The 22,445-nt window shown below is 40.7% G+C and overlaps 1 protein-coding gene across 1 annotated transcript in view; it reads left to right on the top strand.

The window, feature by feature from the left end:
* The first annotated feature begins 1,727 nt into the window (after positions 1 to 1,727).
* Positions 1,728 to 22,445, top strand: part of LOC139737093 (actin-binding protein WASF1-like) — a 95,903-nt gene continuing 75,185 nt past the window's right edge. Inside the window, exon 1 of the mRNA XM_071647770.1 lies at positions 1,728 to 2,500. Coding sequence (XP_071503871.1) covers positions 2,230 to 2,500 — 271 coding nt within the window. The 5' untranslated portion in view covers positions 1,728 to 2,229. The remainder of the gene's footprint in view (positions 2,501 to 22,445) is intronic.

The raw sequence follows: 22,445 nt of genomic DNA, 5'->3' as shown, positions 1-22,445 counted from the left end.
TTTGAGGAAAATCGGACAATCGATGCAAAAGTTAAGAATTTTTAAAGTTTCGGTATTGAAACCGCTGGATGAGGAGACTACTAGGGGTTATGGCGTCATGTGTGTGGACAACAATATCTTCTTCTGATGATGATTAAGTCTGCCTCCTTCAATAGGCTGAAGATTCTTGCAGACTGTGTTATTTATATTATAATACAGTTTATTATACAGACCCCATTTACAAGCACATAACAAATTTGAAGAAAATGACTAGCCACTGTGATCAACCGTTAGTCGGTTACGGAATGATCCCACAGATGGCGCTGAAACAATTTCCTACGACAGGGAATTCCAACGACAGGGAATTCCAGCTCCTTATACTGTTCTTGGAAAGAACGAATGGCGATGCGATTCAGTTCTCGAGTATGACCTGATAGGAATGTGCATGGGTGCGTGACTCTCGTCAACTGAGTAACCTGTTTGATACTGTGTGCTGAAAGATGAGTAAGATTATTGTGTATTTTGTACATCATGATTAGCCTGTCATTTGTCATCATTTTTCAAAGCTATTTGTTTCTTTTTGTGAGGATGACAAAAGATTTTTTTTTCAGTTTTGATTTGAAGGAAGGAAAAGTCAGAGCATCTTATAAAGTGCTGTCAAGGCTATTCCAGAACCTCGGGCCAGTGAAAACGAATGTATTTTGGGCGAGAATTGTTCGTAGTAATGGCAAATGATATTCACTAGAACGTCGAGTAGGATAATCGTGTACCGCATCATTGCGACGAAAGATTTGATCAAATATTTGTAGCAAATGTTTATTATTGTATTTAGATATAAATTGACCAAGCTGAAATGAATATAAATCATTTATCTTTAATAATTTGTTATCACAAATGTATCGCTGTACCTCTCTTTAGAAGTAAACGCATCAGTAAGTGAATGAATTACTTTTTTTTTATAACAAGAAAATAAATGCCATCAAGTGCAGTGTTTAGGCAGATATTATGTGTCGCATAAGCATCACCCTCAGGAATTTTTACATTATAAGATAGTTTGAATCAGTGCACGTGAAGGACGTGAAGATAGGAGAAAAGAAGGTACAGTGTGGGTACAGTGTGCAGTGGTGGATCCAGAGGGGGCGCACCGGGTGCGCACCCCCTCTTTACTTTTTGTTAAAACAAAAGAAATAAAAAGAAAAATGGGTCGCTTGCGCCCCCCCCCCTTTCATTTTGTAAAGGCGCCTCCCCTTTACGGAATTCCTGGATCCGTCCCTGGCGTGGAAGTATTCCCTCTGTGACACTTGTAGTTAGGCACAACATCTTATTTTGCTCCCTTTCATTTTGTTTTCTGCAGAAGGGAATGATAAATGCATCTGGATACTTGTGATTCTTCATTGATGGTTGTTTCGTGGGTTGTGTCGTTAGTTAGCAGCTGCATAATATACCGGTATCTTCGGGGCTGTGATCCTCCGGGGAAAAAACAAACAAACAAAATAACAGAAGGGAAAAAACAGAGAAACAATTGAGACAGCAAAATCCAACCAGTTCCGGGATTACTAGTATCTCAGAGCGTGCAAACACATTTTGCAGTGTGGAGTGTCAAACAAGGACGATAAGACAGGAGAAACAACGCCCTCCCATCTAGCTAGCTACCTGCTCGCGATCGCGTTGCCTCGCTGTCGCCGTAGAGAGAGCCCCTTCGTGCACAAGTGGCATAGCACTGCACAAGTGAATACAGTAGACTTTCATGGAACCCCTCTAAAATCGTCGCAGCAAAGTTTGATGTCTCTGTAAGTAGCTGTCTGACGCACCACTGTCATGTATCTGAGTGAGCTGTGGTCATTTTATTTAGAATGAGCAGTGGCTCCTTCTAGAAGGCCAGTCTGCAAGCCAATAATGTACTCCTAGCTCGACTAACTCACCTCTTTTATGCTAAAGATAACGCGGTGTGCAGAGAAAAGGGGATTTCTGTCGCGAGAGAAAGAGCTGCCGTCGACGCCAGGCTGCCGTGGTGGGATGCTGTGCCCATGACTATGACTCTTATTAACCCGCCGTCCGAAAATAACACTTACGAGCTTTAGTTTGCCTACAGCTATGGATAACAACGATGAAAATCGGTGTTTGCAAAGGATCTGGAGTTAATTTGGATTCTATCTCAGTTGGGAGCCATCAGCAAGGTGTCGCGTATTGTGTGTGGATTTTTACAAGGGAGAAATTGTCAAGTATTGGTAACACAATACCACCAGCATCATGCCATTTATCAAGCGCATCGTTGAGCCACAATACCTGAGCAACAGGCCCCTCCCGCCTGGTTGCGATCGAGAGCTGGACACCGTGTCGAACTACACTCTGTGCGGTTTGGTCCGGCAGCTGGCCGATCTCTCGCTCCGTGCACATGACATATTCAGCGACATCAACGCAGAGTCCCATGTCCTCGCACACAAGGCAGTCTCTCTACGGTGTCGGATTACTCGACTGGAGGAGGTGGTTGAGATTTTGGACGCCAGATCGGTGAAAGTCCGTAAGTGATGGAGATCTTGTAAGAAGATTTTAAGATATAGCCTACACTCGCACGTGTAGGTTCAACTCAACTTCAAAGTTTGAGATAATGGCTGCATGCATCAGCTAACAATTATGGAAATGAAAAACCTGGGCATGACCCATTTAAATTTGGATGGGTCTACAACAACTTTGATAGAAAGTTTCTGATAACATAGAATTAGAAAACATGCCAGTTGCTAGAGCTCCTCGGATCGTACTCCCCAAAAACAGAAAGAATGGGATTGCAGGTGCTTCGTAGACAACGTTGATCGTATCAGTCTATGCACTACCCAGTCGCCTTATAAATTGCGACAGGGCTCAGAGCGGCCCACAACACAGAGCAAACACAAAGCGAATTTTACGATCGCATTGAGTTTTGATACTAGACATCATTTTTTTGTCATCTCAAACTCATTAAAGACAATCATTAATGAGACTTGCTCTATGTTATCGATATTGACATAGGGCCTACTACACAATTCACAACTTACTGAAAACGAAGGTTATGAAAATTATGCAGCATGTGCGAACGGTACATCTTCTTTCACGCCAGGCCATTTTGAGTAATCAGGAGTTCATGCGATCTGAATACACTTTTAAAGGTCACGCTGTCGACCGTGCTGCTACACTCAAGCAGCACACGCACGCAAGAGATCACTGCACTTATGGTCACGCACGCGCATGCATAATTGCAGAGAGATCAACGCGCCATTTTGAAGTCTGCAATGATGAACCGCTAGAAAGTGCGATTTTTTTGTTCCATGGACATATTGCGAGGGCTCTCTATGGACTTCTGTAATATAAGCATGCACTTTCCCTGAGTAATGTATAAATTTGTATACAAAATGTGTGTTTTGTAGTTGTGCAGTAGTTTCCCATGTGATGGCAAGGCCCCCCTTGTCTGACGCCTTGCTTTACATGACCTCTGGTCGGGCTACGTTAAAGGTTGTCTATAGAATGTACACACGTTCAGTGAAGATTAACCCCTGGGCGCTCCTTCACATACACTTTATACTGTGGGAGCGCCTAGCGCGACCAGACCCCGTGCAGAGCAGGGCGTCAGACAAACGAGACCTCGCCAACAATGCGAAAACCACAACAAAACTACAAAACTGATGAAAATTTATATGTTCTGCCAAGAAGTGTACATTAATAATACAGTACTCTCCGCGTAATCAGGTATCGCTTAAACAGGTACTCCGTTTAATTGGGTAGTAATGCCAGAGTCAGATCCAATGCACATTAGAATAACCTGATAATCGGGTTGCCTCTCCGCATAAATGGGTAAGTAATTTTCTTCTAATCTAATTTCTACCCACATTTTATTGCAGATCACACTTAAAGAAATCATGCATGTCAAATTTTCCACGACAAATCGCATTCTCTGCTTAATTTGCAAAGAAGACCGATCATTTGGGGAGTGATTGAACAAGTCATGAAAACACATTACCCATACCAACTTGCCACATGAAAACGAACATTACAAATGCAGCTGGCACTCACAATTGCATAGACAGACAGGAGTTGAACACACTTGCGCTCCTCCCTTGCACCGCAACAACATTCACAATACGAGAAGTTTGCAACGAAAGTCAGGCCATGCACCAGCTCCATAATTTTGATTTTCCCAAATCACTTCTCGAAAAGTAACCAGACGTGAGACGTGACTATAGTGCACACAAAGAGACGTGGTCATTTCAGAAAACGCCTGCGTGTTAGTGAGGAGTCTATAGTCCAACGACAAAGATTTCTGAAGACATATTTGTCCATAAAAAGAGTGTCAATTATTGCTCGTGACTGAGCAAGTGTAAGGTATGTATAATGTGCCATGCAAGCATGCACGTTATAAGCATACAGTGTAGGTGTTTTGTGCAATGTACAATGCATGTAGATACACATTGTGTGTGTCTATTGTAAATGAGACATGTTCATCTGTTAATTGGGTACTCCGCTTAATCGGGTAAGAAATGCTCTTTCCGAGCCTACCCGATTATGCGGAGAGTACTGTACTTATGCAAAGTCCATAGAACAAAACAATGACGCTTTCTAGCGCTATCCCTGACCATCGGAGTTCATCGTTGCAGATAGTACATATGTACCAAATTTGAACGATGCAAGTTGTGCGCTAGTCTGGCTTCAAGATCCTCCGCTCGTACTATTTTGCTACATAGGATACTGGTTTGCCTTCGTCTCCACGGAGGGCGCATTTTGTAAAAGGAGTTCAGTTGGCAAAGGGTCTGGAAACCAGACTAGTTGCGCGCAAATGCGTGACCAAAATCTGTGCGTGCGCCTCATAGAGTTCTGTGGCTGCGACGCTAGTGTTGCATCACGGTCGACAGCTCCGATCGCATTCACATTCGCGATCGCATGGCCGTGCGAAACTGATTTTCTGCTCACACACGCTGCATAAAATCTTTGTTTTTGGTAAGTTGTGAATTGTATTCACGTGTCAATATTGATAACAAAAACATGAAGTCTAATTAATAAAGATTGTCCTTAATGAGTCTGAGGCATGGTCTGAGGTGACAAAAATGATGTCAAGAATCAAAACTCAATGCGATCGACATGTTTGCTTTGTGTTTTGGACCTCGCTGGTACAGCCCTGTCGCATTTTGATAGCGACAGGGCTGTGTATAGTTACGGAGCGCCCTGAGTCAACAAAGTGGTATCTCTTTACGATGAAAAAAGAAACACAAATTTAAACCCCTCTAAAAGTGTCCTATTTTACCAGCAAATGGTTTACTTTTAAACTATACATGTATACGTTTTGTATCTAATTCATACCAGTTGTGCACTTGCTCATTTTCAGATTGATCCCATGTTCTTGAAAAGATGTTTTTCTACGAGTTCATCTCCATACCTCCCGTTCTTTCCTTCGTTTTTCGATTTAACTTTTGAGTGACTTTGTGCATCGGTGATTTGAATATGCATGAGTTGTTGTTGTGTTTGAGGCGCGTCATTCACTATGAATATTTGCGACTTCATCTGCGTAATATCATTAATTTACATATGATTAATTTCTCAAAAAATGAACTTTTAAATACTTCACAATTATTTTCATGCGTGCTATCTGTCTGCTGTCATACAGTTTTGGTAGATAAGTCCTGGTGCATGCTGATGGCAAACTCTGGTCAGCCCGGCTCGTTACATTGAGCAGGCTTCTCGGTCGCACACACAGACCTAGACCCCTCATTTGCCGCACTCAGGACCCTCTGCCCAACGCATATATGGTGCACAAGCAGACCCGCGAATGCGATAAAATAAACATCAAAACAATTATTTCATATGTACTTTCCAATAAATAAACATATAATTTACAAATAATTCCAATTTTACATTAAATAAGCAAACATCCACTTGTGCAATGTGCAAGTCGCAATGAGAGTCACAATGTTTTTAGCCTTTGAATAATGCCCTTTTGCTGCACGCTGTGTAGTGACGAGCAAAAGGGTTGGAGTGAACGCGCACACCAGCAGAGAGCGATCAGGCGCCACACGAAGTCAAGCAGCAAGAGTGCTTGGTCAAAAGGCTACACTGCTACTGGCGAGCGCAAGTGCATAGGTTTCCAATCTTCGTACGGAGCAGGTGTCGTTCTCACAGATTCATCTTGACCAAATCATAAATGGTCATCAATTTGGACAGAAATGGACTAATAGCAGAACCAAATGTTCACCATATCCTGTTGTCAGTAATTGGACTACAGTATCTGCATGTACTGTATTCAAATGGACGCAACTTTTAGTATTTACAGAACTGTGTAAGTTGAAATTTAGCAGCGATACTACCCTGTACGAGACCCAAATCTTATTTTCCCCAAAGCTTATTTTCCGCTGGTCGCAGTTACGGTACATATAAGGTTGTGATTTCACTGAGCGTGTGAACGATTTGCGAAGGACGCGAATGGCAAAATCCAGCATTCATATTTTAGTCTGCAAAAGATCGCCAAACAAACGTGAGGGTTCGTAAGCGTCGTTAATTGTTCGCGAATGTCGTTTTTAGTTCGGCGAGAATTTCAAAAAAGTTTGAAATTTTTTGCGAACCTTTTCCGCACACTTGGTCGTGATTTGCTCGTGAATTGTTCTCGAAAGTGTCTTTAAAGCCTCGTTATGCGCAAGACCTTCGCAAGACACGCGTGATGTTCGCAAAATGTTTGTGAAACCCCAAACAGACTCCGAAACTTTGGAGAATGTCGCACGTATGTTACGCAAAATCAGCGAAGTTTTTCCGATCATTTTACGACGTAATCGCAAACTGTTCGAGTACCTTTTGAGACGTTCTCGCGAACGTGCAGCGCACGTTTAGGGGATGTATGAGCTATACGTTTTCTACAAATAAAAATCGTAGCATACATCTAAACATCAAACAATAAATAACAACTATACTAACGAAAGAAATTAAAGACTAGCAAAGAAAGAAATGTTTATACGAAAAAAATCACAGAATACACTTGAAAGTATCTAAAGTATGTAAAATTTCATTTGAACTATAGAGATTATGTGTTGGAGGAACTGCAAAAAAAAATCAAATTCTTTACTACTTGTAGTGGAGATAGGTCGTAGGAAAAAAAATGTAGGCAAGCACATGAAAGAGAAATGAGAGAAAAGGAAAGGAGAAATAGAGGAAAGAAAAAAATCAACTCAAGACAGCTTTCACCTCTCCTTGGGTACATTTTCTCCCATGAATATTGAAAATTTTTCGTTGTTCGCATTTCCGTCGCGTGTTCTTCATGTACGTAACATGCTGTACTTTAGCAATGATACACACGACATTCCCACATACACGTCGTGGAAACTTCGCACAAATTGCGCAAGAATAGTTTTTGGCTTCATTGTCGGAACACATTCAGAGAAATCGGAGAAAAACTTTTCCGAATGTTGGATCTTGTCATTCGCGTCCTTCTCAAATCGTTCGCGTGCTCCATGAAATCCCACCCTAAGTGGAGATACAATGCCAAAATAGGAAGACAAAGATCCCCCATTCTTTTTACATTTTCTGAGAGCAGATGAGTTAAAGGGATATTCCAGGCGATTTTCATAATTTCACATCATGTAGTACATAAATCAACAGCTCTATACATTTGAGGAATTTATTGTAGTTCTTGAGCAGAGAAACAATACTTCGAAAAACCTGAAGCGACTTACACTGAACAAGGATGATGACATAGGAGGGTCACATATTCCAGAAATGTAGCAGTGTAAACTCCATTACAATACAATATCACTTGCTTGCGAGTTCACATGAGTATAATCTATGAATGCCTTCTTCTTTTGTTCTGCTTCCAAGAGCCCCAATTCATGCATTCTTATGGGGAACCTGCCATGTCATCATCCTTGTTCATTGCAATTTGGTATAAATTTCGAAAATATTCTTATTTTTCATCCCAATCATCATTAATACTGAAACTCTGTCCTCAGTATAACTAATTTATAGTGGTTCAATTGTAAAACTCTGAAAATCATCCGGAGGTCTCCTTTAAATCATTTCATGTGTTGCCAATGATGGCAAATGATTCAAAGTTATCAAATTCCAGTATGAAATTAAAAAAGTAAAATTTTGAAAATAATTTCATCAAATTTCAAGTTCACTTGAGCCTATAAATCCTTGGCCGAATTGTTAAATTGCCTTTTCGTAGACCGTACTTGACATCAAATGTTAAAATTTGTGATGTCAACACCTTGATTTATCGAATGTAACTTGTAAAATTTGACCATTTTATGTGTTATCTCAATGGCGGTCCATTTTTTTTCTCAAAATGCCAATAGACATTTACTGTCTTTATCAAGCAGTATGGTAGCAAATGGTGAATTTCTCTCAGATACTGCTATGTTGTAGCTTACACTTTGGGCTATTGGAAGTGTGCCCTCCATTTTTTTGTTGGATGTTGGGATCTCGTTGAGAAATTCAGTTGAAATTGAAGCTTAGCTTCAATGTAGGGAGAGGTTTTTTAGCTCACCTGAGCCAAAGGCTCAAGTGAGCTATTGCGATCGCCCTTCGTCCGTCGTCCGTTGTGCGTCGTGAGTCGTCCGTTGTGCGTCGTGTGTCCTGCGTAAACTTTTTACATTTTCATCTTCTTCTTGAAAACCCAAAGATCGATTTTCATCAAACTTGGCAGGTAGCATCCCTAGGGGGTTAGGAACTCAATTTGTTAAAATGGGCACCATGCCCCAACCAGGGGGCTCCCAGGGGGGCCCAAACTCCCAAAAATTAAGGAATCTGTAAAAATCTTCTTCTCTAGAACCAGAAGTGATAGAGCTATTAAGTTAATACTATGAGTTAGTACATTGATGACTGTAGTTTCAAGTTTGTTCATGGCAGAATCAGGGGTGCCCCCCTTGGGACCTAGGGGAGGGAGGTGGGAAGGGGTTCTAATGGGGCCTAAATTGTACAGTTTCATCTTCTTCTTGAGAACCCCATGACCCATTTTCACCAAACTTGGCAGGTAGCATCCGTAGGGGGTTAGGATCTCAATTTGTTAAAATGGGCACCATGCCCCACCTAGGGGGCCCCCAGGGGGGCCCAAACCCCCAAAATGAAGGAATCTTTAAAAATCTTCTCTAGAATCAGAAGATATAGAGCTATGATAATACTATGAATGAGTTCATTAATGACTGTAGTTTCAAGTTTGTTCATAGGAGATCCAGGGGTGCCCCTCTTGGGGGCGGGGGAGGGGGGGGGGTGTGGTTGGGAAGGTCCAAATGGGGGCCTGAATTGTACATTTTCATCTTCTTCCTGAAATCCTCATGATGGATTTTCGTCAAACTTGGCAGGTAGCATCCCTAGGGGGTCAGGATCTCAATTTATCAATATGGGCACCAAGCCCCACCCAGAGGGCCCCAGGGGGCCCCAATCCCCCCCCCAAATTAAGGAATCTTAAAAAAAATTGGGCCCTTATTGTACATTTTCATCTTCTACTTGAGGATGCCTGGTCAAATTTTGGTAGAGCTGTGAATAATTTAGATTAGTGACTGTGTGAAAGGTGAACTTGCGATGCTCAGGTGAGCACTATCTAGACCCGCGGGTCTCTTGTTTCTTTCTGCAACTTTCTTTGCGATAACTTGAGAAAACAGGCCCTATCACCCCCTTTGCACATGTTTAGCCCATGTCACGTGCATCATTTCATAAGAAAACGACTGCTCCATCAAGCACCATCTTGGCTATGCCAGTGTGTGAATTAAGGTCAAAGGCTATTAATGTTTCATCTTGCAACTTGGTATCAAATTATACAGTGCACTCCCATTACATAACGAACACGGTTATAACAAAATTCCTGTTACAACAAAGTAAAAATTCAGGCCGCGAAGTTATCCGCTCTTTGTTCTTTATTTTGTTTGTTCGGTTATAAGGAAATTGCGATATAATGAAAGAAAACTGCCGGTCCCTAGGACTTTGTTATAATGGGAGTCCACTGTATTTGTATGTGTAATCACTCCCAGGTAGTTTGGACATGTGAAAACCATGATTGCAAGAATCATTTCACAAATGACAACTTTTTGCTCAGATGCCATCTTGGCTATGCAAAGTGGGGTGAAAGGTCAAATGTACTTCATTCTGCATCTTTTTTAGTGAAGTACTGTATGTGATATCACCCCCACATTTTGCACACTTAATCATTTTACAAGGATTTTAAAAAATATTATAACTAGGGTACTACTTATGGTACATTTTACTCAAGACGCCATCATGGCTGTGCAACCCTGGCTATGAAAAGTGGGGCCAGCAGTCAAATATTTTTCATTAGCTGCAGCTGTACATGTACATTGCACATGTACATTGTATAATCTTCATTACTACACATTTTATATGCGGTACATCACCCCTGTATTTTGCACACCCATGGACCGCATTACAACTGTACATGGATCTTGTCATAAATTACTGCTTTTTGCTCAGATGCCATTGCAGCTGTGCAAATTAGGGTCAAAGGTCATAAAAATACCTTACTTTTTTATCTCAGAGAATACATGTCATATTTTGCACACATACATGTATGGACCACAATACTGGATCATTTTGTAAAGTAATGACTGTTTGCTCAGTTGACATCTTTGCTGTAAAATTTGGGTTCCAATTTCAGGCAAACTTTTCTTTGTATCTTGGTTAGTACACAATGTACATTTATGGCTTATTATCACACCTATACAGTGTAGTTTGCACACATGTATGCTGTGTACATGTAGTCCATGTTACATGGATCTTTTCATGAAGTGGGCCATTCTTTGAAAAGTGGCCCTAAATTTAAAAGAAGAATGAAGCTTGGTTGTTGTTGTTTTTTTTTTCTTCAGTTGAGTACATTCATACAGAACATTGTCCGAAGTTAGATGAATTATATTCTTATTTTTCTATTCAGGTCCTCGTTGTGCTCATTTGCGTATGATTTGCGTGGGCATTAAATGAAATGTGTACTCATTTTCTGCCATACATGTATTTTGGACTGATGACTGTTTATTAACTTCCTTATTGTAGTTTTCAGTTATAACATGTTTGTCCACACTTATTCAAACATATTAAGCCTAAGAATAATAGACTAAGTAATTAACATATAATTCTGATTATCTTAAAGTGTTACACATGTGACCAAAAAACAGGAAAAGGTTGTGCCCACTACTGTAAAAGTGGATATTTTCGTGCGACTAATTTTTCGCGCTTGGCCGGGTGAGAAGAGTTTCATGTGTTTTTAATTCCGCGGAATCAAGACACCAAGTACAGAAACATACGGCAAGCAAAAATATTCGCGTGCTTTTATTTTCGCGCTACAGTTTGTGGTTGCGTGAAATGCGCGAAAATTTCAACACCGCGAAAATTTCCACTTTTACAGTAAAAACCTGAGCCCTGATCAAATTTCTTTTTCATGTCACGTGCATGTCAATAGCTAGTTTGCTTGCATCTTACTTTTCACCAAAAATAAACATCCTACAGTATCAGTCTTAATTGGTAATACAGAAGCAAATTAATTGGTCACACACATGACCAAGTGGTCATGTACTTGGTCATGTGTGTGTTTGACGTACACTGTAACTCTTGTCACCTGTGTGATGGGCAATCCATTTGTATGCTCTAATATTACAAATCCTTTTCCCTCTTCATGACGATCATGTACAGCTACCAATATGTAAAGATCTACGGTCAGTCTACATGTAAGCGATGGTGTCTTCCAGTTGCAGTAGCCTGCATAGAGAACTGATGTATTGGGAAACAAGTTAGGGCAAGTCCAAGATAACACGCGCGTTACGTATGGGACATTCAGAGACTTTTATGACCTGAAAAATAGTGTTAATGGCTTTTGATCGTATCAAACTTTATCATGGTGATTGATATCTAGGAGAAGTATAATCATGCAAAAAATGGAGTAAAATGACCTTCACAATTATATTCGAGAAGAGAAAATATGTGCCGTTACGTATGGGACCAGAAAATTTTTGTTTTTTTGAACATTTTTTTCAACCTCAAAACTCTCTGAAAGTATTTCATTCTACAACTTGTAACTCACTGTGATGAAAGTCACAACACTCAAGATTATCATAGGTAAGTTTCGTGTCATTAGGTAAAAAGCTCTAATTACAGGTTCTAATTGAAGACAGACATGACATGTTACGTATGGGACAGTTACGTATGGGACAGTTTGTCCCCCATTCATTTAGTGTGTGAAAAACCATGTTTATGGGTATTTTGCATAATTATCGAAGTAAAATCAGTTGAAACTACTCAAATACTGATCCAGATTGTCAAGGAAACAATATTCCCCAAATATTCACCATCCTAATCATATTCAATCATATTTTTATATTTTTATGACCAACCCGAGTATGCATGCCCTTTGTCCCCCATTCGTTTAGTGTGTGGAGAGACACATTTATGGGTATTTTGCAAAATAATTTTGCAAAATACCCATAAACAAATTTTTGCATAATTATTGAAATGGAATCAGTTGAAACTACTCAAATACTGATCCAGATTGACGAGGGAACAATGTTCCCAAATATTTACCATCATATATTTAATCATATTCTATATTTTCATGACCAACCTGAGTATGGGGTATGCCCTATTTTTATCAGGATAGTTACTACTGAAAAATTGAATAGTTTAAAGTGTTTACTTCCATTGATGAAGGGCAGTTTGCCATTTCGTTTCAATAAAAAACAACTTGACACAAGAAATATTAATTTTTATAAATAAGCAATACCTGCTGCGTGGAACCCCAGTGATCAAGTAGATATATGATGTCTGTCTAGCAGTCAGGTCATTGATTCGAGTCACACCTCAGTATGTATACCCATGAATTTTGTCGTGGCTATTATTGAAACCTGAATAAGGACAATTTGTGTATCACTTGCAATAAAAAAAAAATCATTTTACTTTATATTCTTTTTAAATATTTATATCACAACCATTTCAAATTGGATCTCCATCACTAAACTTTGAATTCCTCTAGTCTTAGGATTGTATGCTCTTTAGTAATTCATATAACTGGTTTCCAATCATCTCATTAAATGTTGAAAACTGAATCCCCATTTCTACAAAAAACTATACCATCCCTTTAATGCTGTTTTTTCATTGTGTATTTTGCCATTTTCCCCTCCCCCTTTCTGAAAATTGTTCAGTCAAGTACATGTATTGTTTAAAGTGTCTATAACTCAAAAAGTAGCGACAATGTTGGGATGCTTTCTTCAGGATGATAGACCATTTGTGTACTGAGAGACCTTCCCAGCTAGCTACATGCATTCACATGCATTATGTATGAGGATGTCCCATACGTAACGCATTTGTCCCATACGTAACATTATTTCAATGCCTTATAAAAAATATTCCTTTTACTGTTTCTTCTTTTTTCTGTGGTATTTAATTTCTCTAAACAATAAATTAGAACTTTCCAAAAGGGCATTAATATAACCTTAGCAATTTCAGAAAAAAACCTAAAAAAATGACCTCAATATGTTACGTATGGGACATCTCATGATAGGACACGAGCTAATTTGCATAATAATTTGCATAATCCCTAAATTTTCATACCAAGTTAAACTATTTGATGAACTTCTTATGTCCACATATTAATCAAATATCATTTGCTTTCCTTTGAATTAATATGAATTTTTATAAATGTCCCATACGTAACGCTGTGTTTCACATTTATGCAAATGAAGCCCTTGAAATTTGCATAAATTTACGTAATACAATTTTTTCCTCCATGGAAATCAAAACTTCAACTCATAAGCTTCAAAATGATACCAAACATGTCAATATTGAGCAAAGATGAAATTTTGCCTTCTGAGGGGACCTTATCTTGGACTTGCCCGTTAATGGCTGAGTTCTTTTCAAGTTTGAGATTAATTATACAACAAATTCAAACAAACATACTCAGTTGCCTTTCTGTGACTCTAGAAAGCACTGAAATAAAATTTTCCAATTTGTGTACAGTGATAGTCTCCAAAACTACTACATGTGGCCCAAGATTGTATACGAGTTCTACAAAGTGTAACTAGAGAATCAACCACTGAACCTCTTTGTGTATGAGGGATGACTATACAGCATACATGTAGTTGACAAGTCTTACTCATAGAGTATGTAAACATATAAGGAACAAAGATAAGTATATTCAAACAACCATTGGCCGGAGAGAATTCCATGAGGGAGAGAGAGGGAAAAACGTGTAAAGAGGACTTGTATACAGGACAGTATTCATTGTACTTTGCACTGTGCTCAAAGTTTATGAGCCTACAACTAGTGTCAGTGTGTGCACAGGTGTATGTATAAAAGGGACGGAAGTTTAGTGATCTTGCAATCACAATGAATTGCAGCTAGAAGCAATCCAAATTGTCATTGAACAGCAATGAACAGCAGCATTACTGTTTTTAGGTGGTCTCTACACTATTTTGTACCCATTTGCACTCGCACGATTTCACTTCCCCAGGAACATTTTGTATGTGTAACTTGTACATTGCACTATAAATTTGTATGATAGAATGTGAATGACATCCTCCAATGTATGGAGAGTACAATTTAAACAGAGTTTACTTCAAAAGAGAAAATATAGAGTGAGCAATACCTCATTTGAATAAAAAGCAAGTTCAGGGAAGACACATGCTTTCAAATTTTGATCATTTGAATGCCAATATTTATAGCAGGGCTAGACATTAGCCGAAACTATTTTGGGCCACAGAATTTCCACAAAGGTTAAATTTTTTGGTGGCCCAATTGGGCAACTAAGAATCAAAATGGATTGCAATGTTTCTGTGTTTTCAGGCATTTTTGGCTCAGGTGAGCTATTGCGATCGCTCTTCATCCGGCGTGCGTAAACTTTTTATGCCTCCGCCCGAAGAGTGTCGGAGGCATTATGTTTTCGGGTTTTCCCTACGTCCGTATGGCCATCCCCATTTGTTTACGTGATAACTTGAGTAATATTGAGAGGAATTTTACCAAACTTTGTCCAAGTATAAAGTATGATGGGGCAATTCTCCATATCGCATGGAGATAGCAAAATATCATCCCAGAATGCATTGCGCAATCAACATCCTGGCTTTTATGCAGTCAGCTTAACTTCGGGTTATCGCCAAGGTGTTACGTATGCAATGCACTGCACCGCAATGCACTGCACGCCAACGCACAGTTTCACTTGCATCGGTAGCGTCTGCTCAACATCGGTCACGCAAATTTTACCTTTTCAGCGAGTGTCTTTCTAAAAGCTATTAATCATGGATGATCACGAAAGATTCAAGAACATGACAGTTCCTCAACTGAAGAAATATCTTGTCAAAAGGGGTGTGCCTTGCACTGGAAAACGACAATTTGAGTTAGAAAATCTCGCCAAAAAAGCCACAAAAGTTTATCCGGTTTTGGAGGAGTGCGACCACGCACTTCCTCTTCGCATCATGCGACCAACACATGGCTGCCTCATAGAAGAATACCATGCTGATATCTACACAAAATTCTCACTGTTGATTCTCCAATTCGGTGAATTTGCAGCGAAATAAGACTCAATCGGGTCAGACGAAATGCGAGTAAGTATATGTACGTGGTAATGCAACGAAAGTGATGAATAAGTGTGTGGGACGCTAGCCACGCCGCTGCACACAGCGTGCATGCATGCATAATGGCGCGCGGAGCGATAGCTGCAACCGGAAGTGGGGTTGACTACAAATCGCTCCAAAATACGCCGATTAAATTAGTGCGCCGCCAACGTTGGTTCTTTTATAGCTATATGCGATATGGAGAATTACTTGATTAGATTTTGGGTGATATCGGCCAGAGGCCAAAGGTCAAGGTTAAATCATGAAAATATTGTATTCATTTACGCGATAACTCAAGACTGGATTAAGCAAATTTCACCAAACTTTGTTTGAGGATGACATATGATGGGGCAACACAGTGAATGTAGTTAATGGGGATTTCAACAGTCACAATGTCCTATGGGGATACTCTGAGACAAACATTGATGGAGATCTAGTTGAGAGTTGGTCTGAGGCAAATGAGCTTTCCCTCATCCGTGATTCCAAACTATACCAAGCTCCTTCAACAGTGGCAGATGGAGGCGTGGCTATAACCCTGACTTGGGGTTCACTTCAAACAGCATTGCTAACCAGTGTGACAAAATCGCCCTCGACCCAATCCCAAACTCTCAACACCGTCCCATCGGGATTAAAGTCAATGCAGTCATGGCTCCCCGTCCAGTCCCCTTCAGACACCGCTTCAACTTGAAGAAGGCAAATTGGGAGAAATTCTCAGAAGAATTGGATACTGCAATCAGTGACCTTCCAGCAACCCCAGCCAACTATGATATCTTTGTAGAAAAGGTGAAAAAGTCATCTAGAAACAACATCCCTAGAGGATGCCGGAAAAATTACATCCCTGGCTTATCAACTGAAGCAAAGCAACTCTACAAGGAGTATATTAATCTCTTCCAGGCAAACCCCTTTGGAGATGATACTTTGGCAGTTGGGGAAAGTCTTATCGATGCAGTGTCGTCAGAGAGACGAAGGAGCTGGCAAGAATTGATTGAGTCTACCAATATGACTCACAGTAGCAGGAAAGCCTGGAAGACAATAAGGAAGCTGGGGAAGGACTACACGAAAGCCCAACCACAGTCTGAAGTCACAGCAGACCAAGTTGCTCATCATTCAACTCCTTTTGAATAGCCGGGGAAACCCAAACCATCATCCTGGAAGAGCTAAACTACCAAAGCCAACTGAAGACGACCAGGAATGTTCTGACCTCACCAGAGCTTCACAATGAACGAGCTAATTCTTGGCATCAAGACAATGAAGAACAACAAAGCAGCTGGTCTTGATGACATCCTGTGTGAACAAGTTAAACACTTAGGACCAGTGGCTCTCAAGTGGATTCTAGACCTGTTCAACAGCTGTCTGAAATCAACAAGCTACCTAAGATATGGAGGCGGGCAAAGATTGTGGCTATCCTAAAGCCTGGCAAAGATCCTGCCATCCCGAAGAACTTCATCCCATCTCCCTGCTCTGTCATACATACTACAAGCTGTTTGAGAGACTACTCCTGAATCACATGGGGCCCATTATTGATCAGCAGCTGATTCCTGAGCAAACGGGTTTCAGACCTGGAAAGTCCTGCACAAGCCAACTCCTTAACCTAACTCAATTTATTGAGGATCGTTATGCAGAGCTGCCAACCGTTCCGAAAAATTAGTATTTGTTACGAAAAATCAAAGGGAATACGAAAATACAAAAACGCCCTTAGAAAGTACGAATTCACAGTGGGAAAAAATAATGGGTAAAAAAATGGCAAACGCACGTCGCATGCGCCATGTTATCTGTACTCAGCTGGGATATCGATGCAACGCATACGCACAGTATGTGGAAAGCGCTGAATAGAAAAGTGTGCGCACACACATATTGCTGCTTGCGTACTGTGTACGCCGAACAGAACTTCGCGCACGTGAATCCCTGCTGTCTACGGACCCTGGATGTTTACATGGATCGCCGTGGTATCCCCATGTGTGGCCAGCTGGGGAGCGTGAGTATACTGCAGTAGCTACACACTGTAGCCAGCTGCCACTACAGTACCCTATTTCGTTTTGAGGCGGGGTAGAAAGCGTTTCATTGTGCAATGTCTGCTTCTTTTTCTCTTCTTCTTCATCCTCTTGTCCCTTGCCTCCCAAGTACGAAATGATTTTTAGAGTGTTGTGTGTTTTTTTTGTAACGTTATTGCATCATTTTCTGCAAGGAAGAGGTGAGTTTCTGTTTGTGTATTGATGTGCACTGTAGTAATTTATGTGCAGGTGAAAAGCATTCGAACTTTCTTTCCCGAGTATCGTGGAAACTCGATGTATTTCTAGGCCTATTAAAGGAGATCTCATATGACAGAATACTTATAACAAACTATTTTCCGGTCAAAATGAACTAATTTCCTTTGTTTTGTATCGTTTATTGACTTGATCCCAAGGATCTTGTCGCAATACCGAGTTTCCAATGTGCATTTATTTTTCGCGTAGCTTTCGGTGCTGCAAACTTGCTAGGGCATAAGCTTACTACTAAACTTCGTTTTATTTCTGTCGTTTCTCACACCTCGTTTGGTACGATTTCTTCCATTTTATATCACTTTATCCGTTCCCTTTATACTTTGAAGTATTTATACGTAATTCTCTTAAGTGTCTCGCACTGTTATTTTCGTAACGGCGATTTCTCCACTTCGCTGCAATACTTTTTCAAATCGAAGCGACGGAGTTTGATCCCAGCCGCTTTGATGTGCTCTTTATTTATTATGTAAATGTTTGTGTTGTCGGGAGGTGTTGATACTTAATATTTGTTATTTATTTTCCTAGGTATTTATCTCGAGGGATTATGCGTGTTTCTTAATGTTGATAGGGAAAGGCTAAAAATGATCTTGAGTGATGTCTGATGGTGATGATGATAACTATGCTGGTGACTGGTGTAAAAAGACGGCTTCCTGTGAATGCTGAGCATACGTGATGTTTGTTTTATTTCACTTTCCCTCTTACTCTTCTTTCCCCTCTCAAGAATGATAAAAAAAGAAATTACATACACCTCACAACAAAAAGAACCACGTACTATAGCAACCTTCGTAAAGTTAAATCTCAATGTTCAATATCAGCAAAGAATAAGGGGAAAACATGAATGACAATAAATAAAAGCGAAGAGATTGTGTATGCAGTCTCTTTGGCTCGAAGAAACTTGACACCCCACCCCTCTCCCTTGTGGAAATTTCCACAAAAGCAGGTGCCACACCCAGGTGCGTGCCAGACGAAAGAATGCGCACACTGGAATAAACAGCGTGTAAATATCCTGGAAATATCGATCGAAGAACCAGCTCATTAGTTGAATTAAAGGAATAATTGCAAAGATATCATGATTCTATTTCTATAGCCTTTCTTTTGGCGCATAGTAGGAAACATCGAACAGTCGATTATAGCGTACTTGATCGAATATCTAACGTTCCCTGAACAATGAAAAAATTGATTATTTGATTAATTGATTGTCATCACCTGGTTAGACAGCAAAATACAACGTGTAAAATGACAATTAATTTCAGTTCACGCTCATCAAAACTGATTGCTTTTCAAAGTTTTGGCTATCAACATTCGTTCGTGGGTGTATTTTGTTTGTTTGTTTCTTTTGTGTGTTTTTCCCTCGTGAAAGACGTAATGATTTCTTCGTATCGAACGTAAACTGCATGCAGTTTACCATAAACGAGCCATTCAGCGCAGCTCAGCTTTGGCGCATTCGATCCATCGAACTTGCAGTTGAGCACATGGCGCATTCCTTTAAACTTGAAAGTGAAGCCACGTGTTTGCACATCGGCGCTTCCACACACAGCGCGGCATTTTGCGATCATCATTATAGCAGACTTTCCGATTCCAGTCAGGGGAAAAGGAATTGGAATACTTCGGAAAATACTAATGTTTAAAATCCAATAAAATGAAAAAAGCCTGAAAACAATGCATGATTATGTTTTAATAGTAAACAATAATTGGAAACACAGAACAGAGTTGTGCATCCGCTCACACAGAAGCTCTCCTGAGAAGATGAAAGCATTCCCCGTCCCCTGCTAGATAGTGGAAGCTTCCATAATCAGCCCAGCAAGTTTTTGGAGACACATTACATACATACTTGCACTTGTACACATTCATTGCGAGAAAGCAATCAATCGACGCTGAACATTGCGTACAGTGTAGTTTGGCATCTTTATCGTGCTGGTAAACAGCTCGATGCTTCGGCATGTATCATAACGTTATGTTTAGAGCCTGTAGGCCTCATAGGTCGACGAGTTTAATTCAAAATAGCAAAAAGAGGGAAATTGAAAAAATACGAATTCTGGTGGAAAAATACGAATTTTGGAGCTGCTGAGTACTAATTTGTGCTTCCAAAGGTTGGCAGCTCTGGTTATGAGAAGGGACTCATAACTGGTGCTGCCTTTGTTGACTTGTCTGCAGCTTACAACACAGTCAACCACAGAGTCCTTGTGCAGAAGCTGTACAAGATTACACATGACGCCAGCCTGACTTCTCTGATCCAAAACATGCTGGAGAACAGACGCTTCTTTGCTGACCTCAGGGGAGATCGAAGCAGATGGTGCAGACAGAAAAATGGGCTTCCGCAAGGCAGCGTTCTTGCTCCACTGCTGTTCAACATCTACACAAACAATCAACCCATCCATCAGAACACCAGGAGCTTCCTTTATGCAGATGACCTGTGCATAGCCTCCCAGTTCCAGTCATTTGCAGATCTTGAAAGAACACTAAGTGAAGCACCAGAGGGCCTGACCACCTACTATGCTGAAAACCATCTTCGGGCAAATCCAGATAAGACTCAAGTCAGTGCTTTCCATCTCAAGGGTCGTGATGCAAACCGCAAACTGAATGTCCACTGGTATGGCAAGAGACTAGAATACACAGACAAACCGGTGTATCTAGGAGTCACTCTAGACCGCACTCTCAGTTTGAAGGACCATGTCAGCAAGACCAAGGCAAAGGTGGGAGCCAGGAATAACATCTTGAGAAAGCTGGCAAACTCCAAGTTGGGAACAGACCCAGGAACCATTCGCAGCACTGCCCTTGCCCTGTGTTACTCAGCAGCCGAATATGCATGCCCTGTCTGGGGACGTTCCTCACATGCCAAGAAGCTGGACCCTGTTCTAAATACAGCGTGCAGGACCATCTATGGTTGTCGTAAGCCTACCCGAATTGATGACCTCTACCTGCCATGTGGAATTGGCCCTCCTACAGTCAGAAGAGAAGTGTCTTCAAGAGTGGAACGCACCAAACAGGAAGATGACAGTCACCATCCACTTTTCCAGCATGTCCCTCCACCAAAAAGGCTAAAATCCAGGAAGAGTTTTCTACACGCAGTACAACCCCTGGATGGCAATCCCCAGAGCTGCAGGGTAGAAGCCTGGTCAAAAGATCTACAGCAGAAACCCCATAACCTTTCTTTTGAGCCAAAGGAATCCCTCCCAACAGGTGCCAGCGAGCCATGGCCAGATTGGCTCTGCCTGAATCGCCTTAGAACTGGAGTTGGGAGATGCAAAGCCCTGATGCAGAAATGGGGATACAACCGTGATGGATCCACCGAATGCGACTGCGTGGAGGCTCCCCAGACAATGGAGCACCTATTAAACTGCACCCTGCTACCAGAACCCTGTACATCACATGATCTCCACGATTATAACCCATGTGCCAGAGCCTGAGTTCTGCAGTGACTGGGAAAAGTGTAGCGACACGAGAGAAGAAGAATGGGGCGATTAATTGAAACGATTTTGAGTGAAATCGGCCAGAGGTCATAGGTCAAAGATCAAGGTCAAATCCTAAAATTTATCTGTTTACGCAATAGCTCAAGACTCGATGAAGCAACTTTCACCAAACTTGGTCCAAGGAAGACGTTGGATAGGGCAATTAATTAAGTAGTTTTTGAGTGAAATTGGCAAAAGGTCAAAAGGTCAAGGTCAAATGCTGAAAGTTTTGCTATTAGTATTTCCCCTATATCTATGCAATGCCTGAAGGTATTTTCTTTAAACTTAGTGTAGAAATGTACTACTAAATAAAGATTCTCCATAGAGAGTTTTAGGTCAAAGGTCAAAAGGTCAAAGGCCAGGTGAAAATTAAAATTTCACTTTTTTTTCCATATCACAAATGTTTCAAGGTATATTGGTGGAACTTGGTACATACACTGTATGCATATCATACTAGCAGGGATTATCTAGGGAGTTAAGGGGTCATGGGTTAAAGGTCAGGGGTCAAAGGTCAATGTCAACTCCTCAAAATTTCACTGTTTTCCTCATAATAAGCAATGCTTGCAGGGTTTTTCTTGAAACTTGATGCTACATATATGTTACCTAATGGAGATTCTCTAGGAAATTTCCTGCTAGAAGGTCAAAAGGTTCAAGGTTAAGGGTCAAAGGCCAGGCTAACATGCAAAAATTTTTCTATTTCATTCTGAAATTACACTTTTTCTTCATACTTTGAAAATTACTCAATGCATAAACTTATAAAAGGGTCAAAAGTCTCATGAAAATCATCAAATCCCCAAATACACGTACCTGCACTCTTAGACAATGTATAGCAAACCTACAATGTACGTGTACATGTAGTTCAAGGAAAGTGAACCTTCAACAGATTTGTGACAAACCTGTCATTTCAATATTTTGCCAGTTACGTGAAAGTGTTATCACATATTGTGAAGACATTGTGTACTATACACCTATTAGGAAAACCATGCATTATGCGGAGGCATACCAGTCGCCATAGAGACATTTCTAGTTACATTTTCATCTTCTTCTCAAAAACCCCATGTCCCATTTTCACCAAACTTGACAGGTATCATCCCTTGGGGAATAGGATCTCAATTGTTTAAATGGGCACCATGCCCCACCTGGAGGGGGGCGGGGGGAGGGCAGGGGGGCCCAACTCCTCCAAAATCAAGGAATCTTAAAAAATCTTCTTCCTA

Source organism: Diadema antillarum, unplaced genomic scaffold (assembly GCF_040938485.1).
Source record: "Diadema antillarum isolate AM-2024a unplaced genomic scaffold, OU_Dant_1.0 seq00000682_RagTag, whole genome shotgun sequence".
NCBI lineage: Eukaryota > Metazoa > Echinodermata > Echinoidea > Diadematoida > Diadematidae > Diadema > Diadema antillarum.
This window is presented reverse-complemented; position numbering and strand designations above follow the sequence as displayed.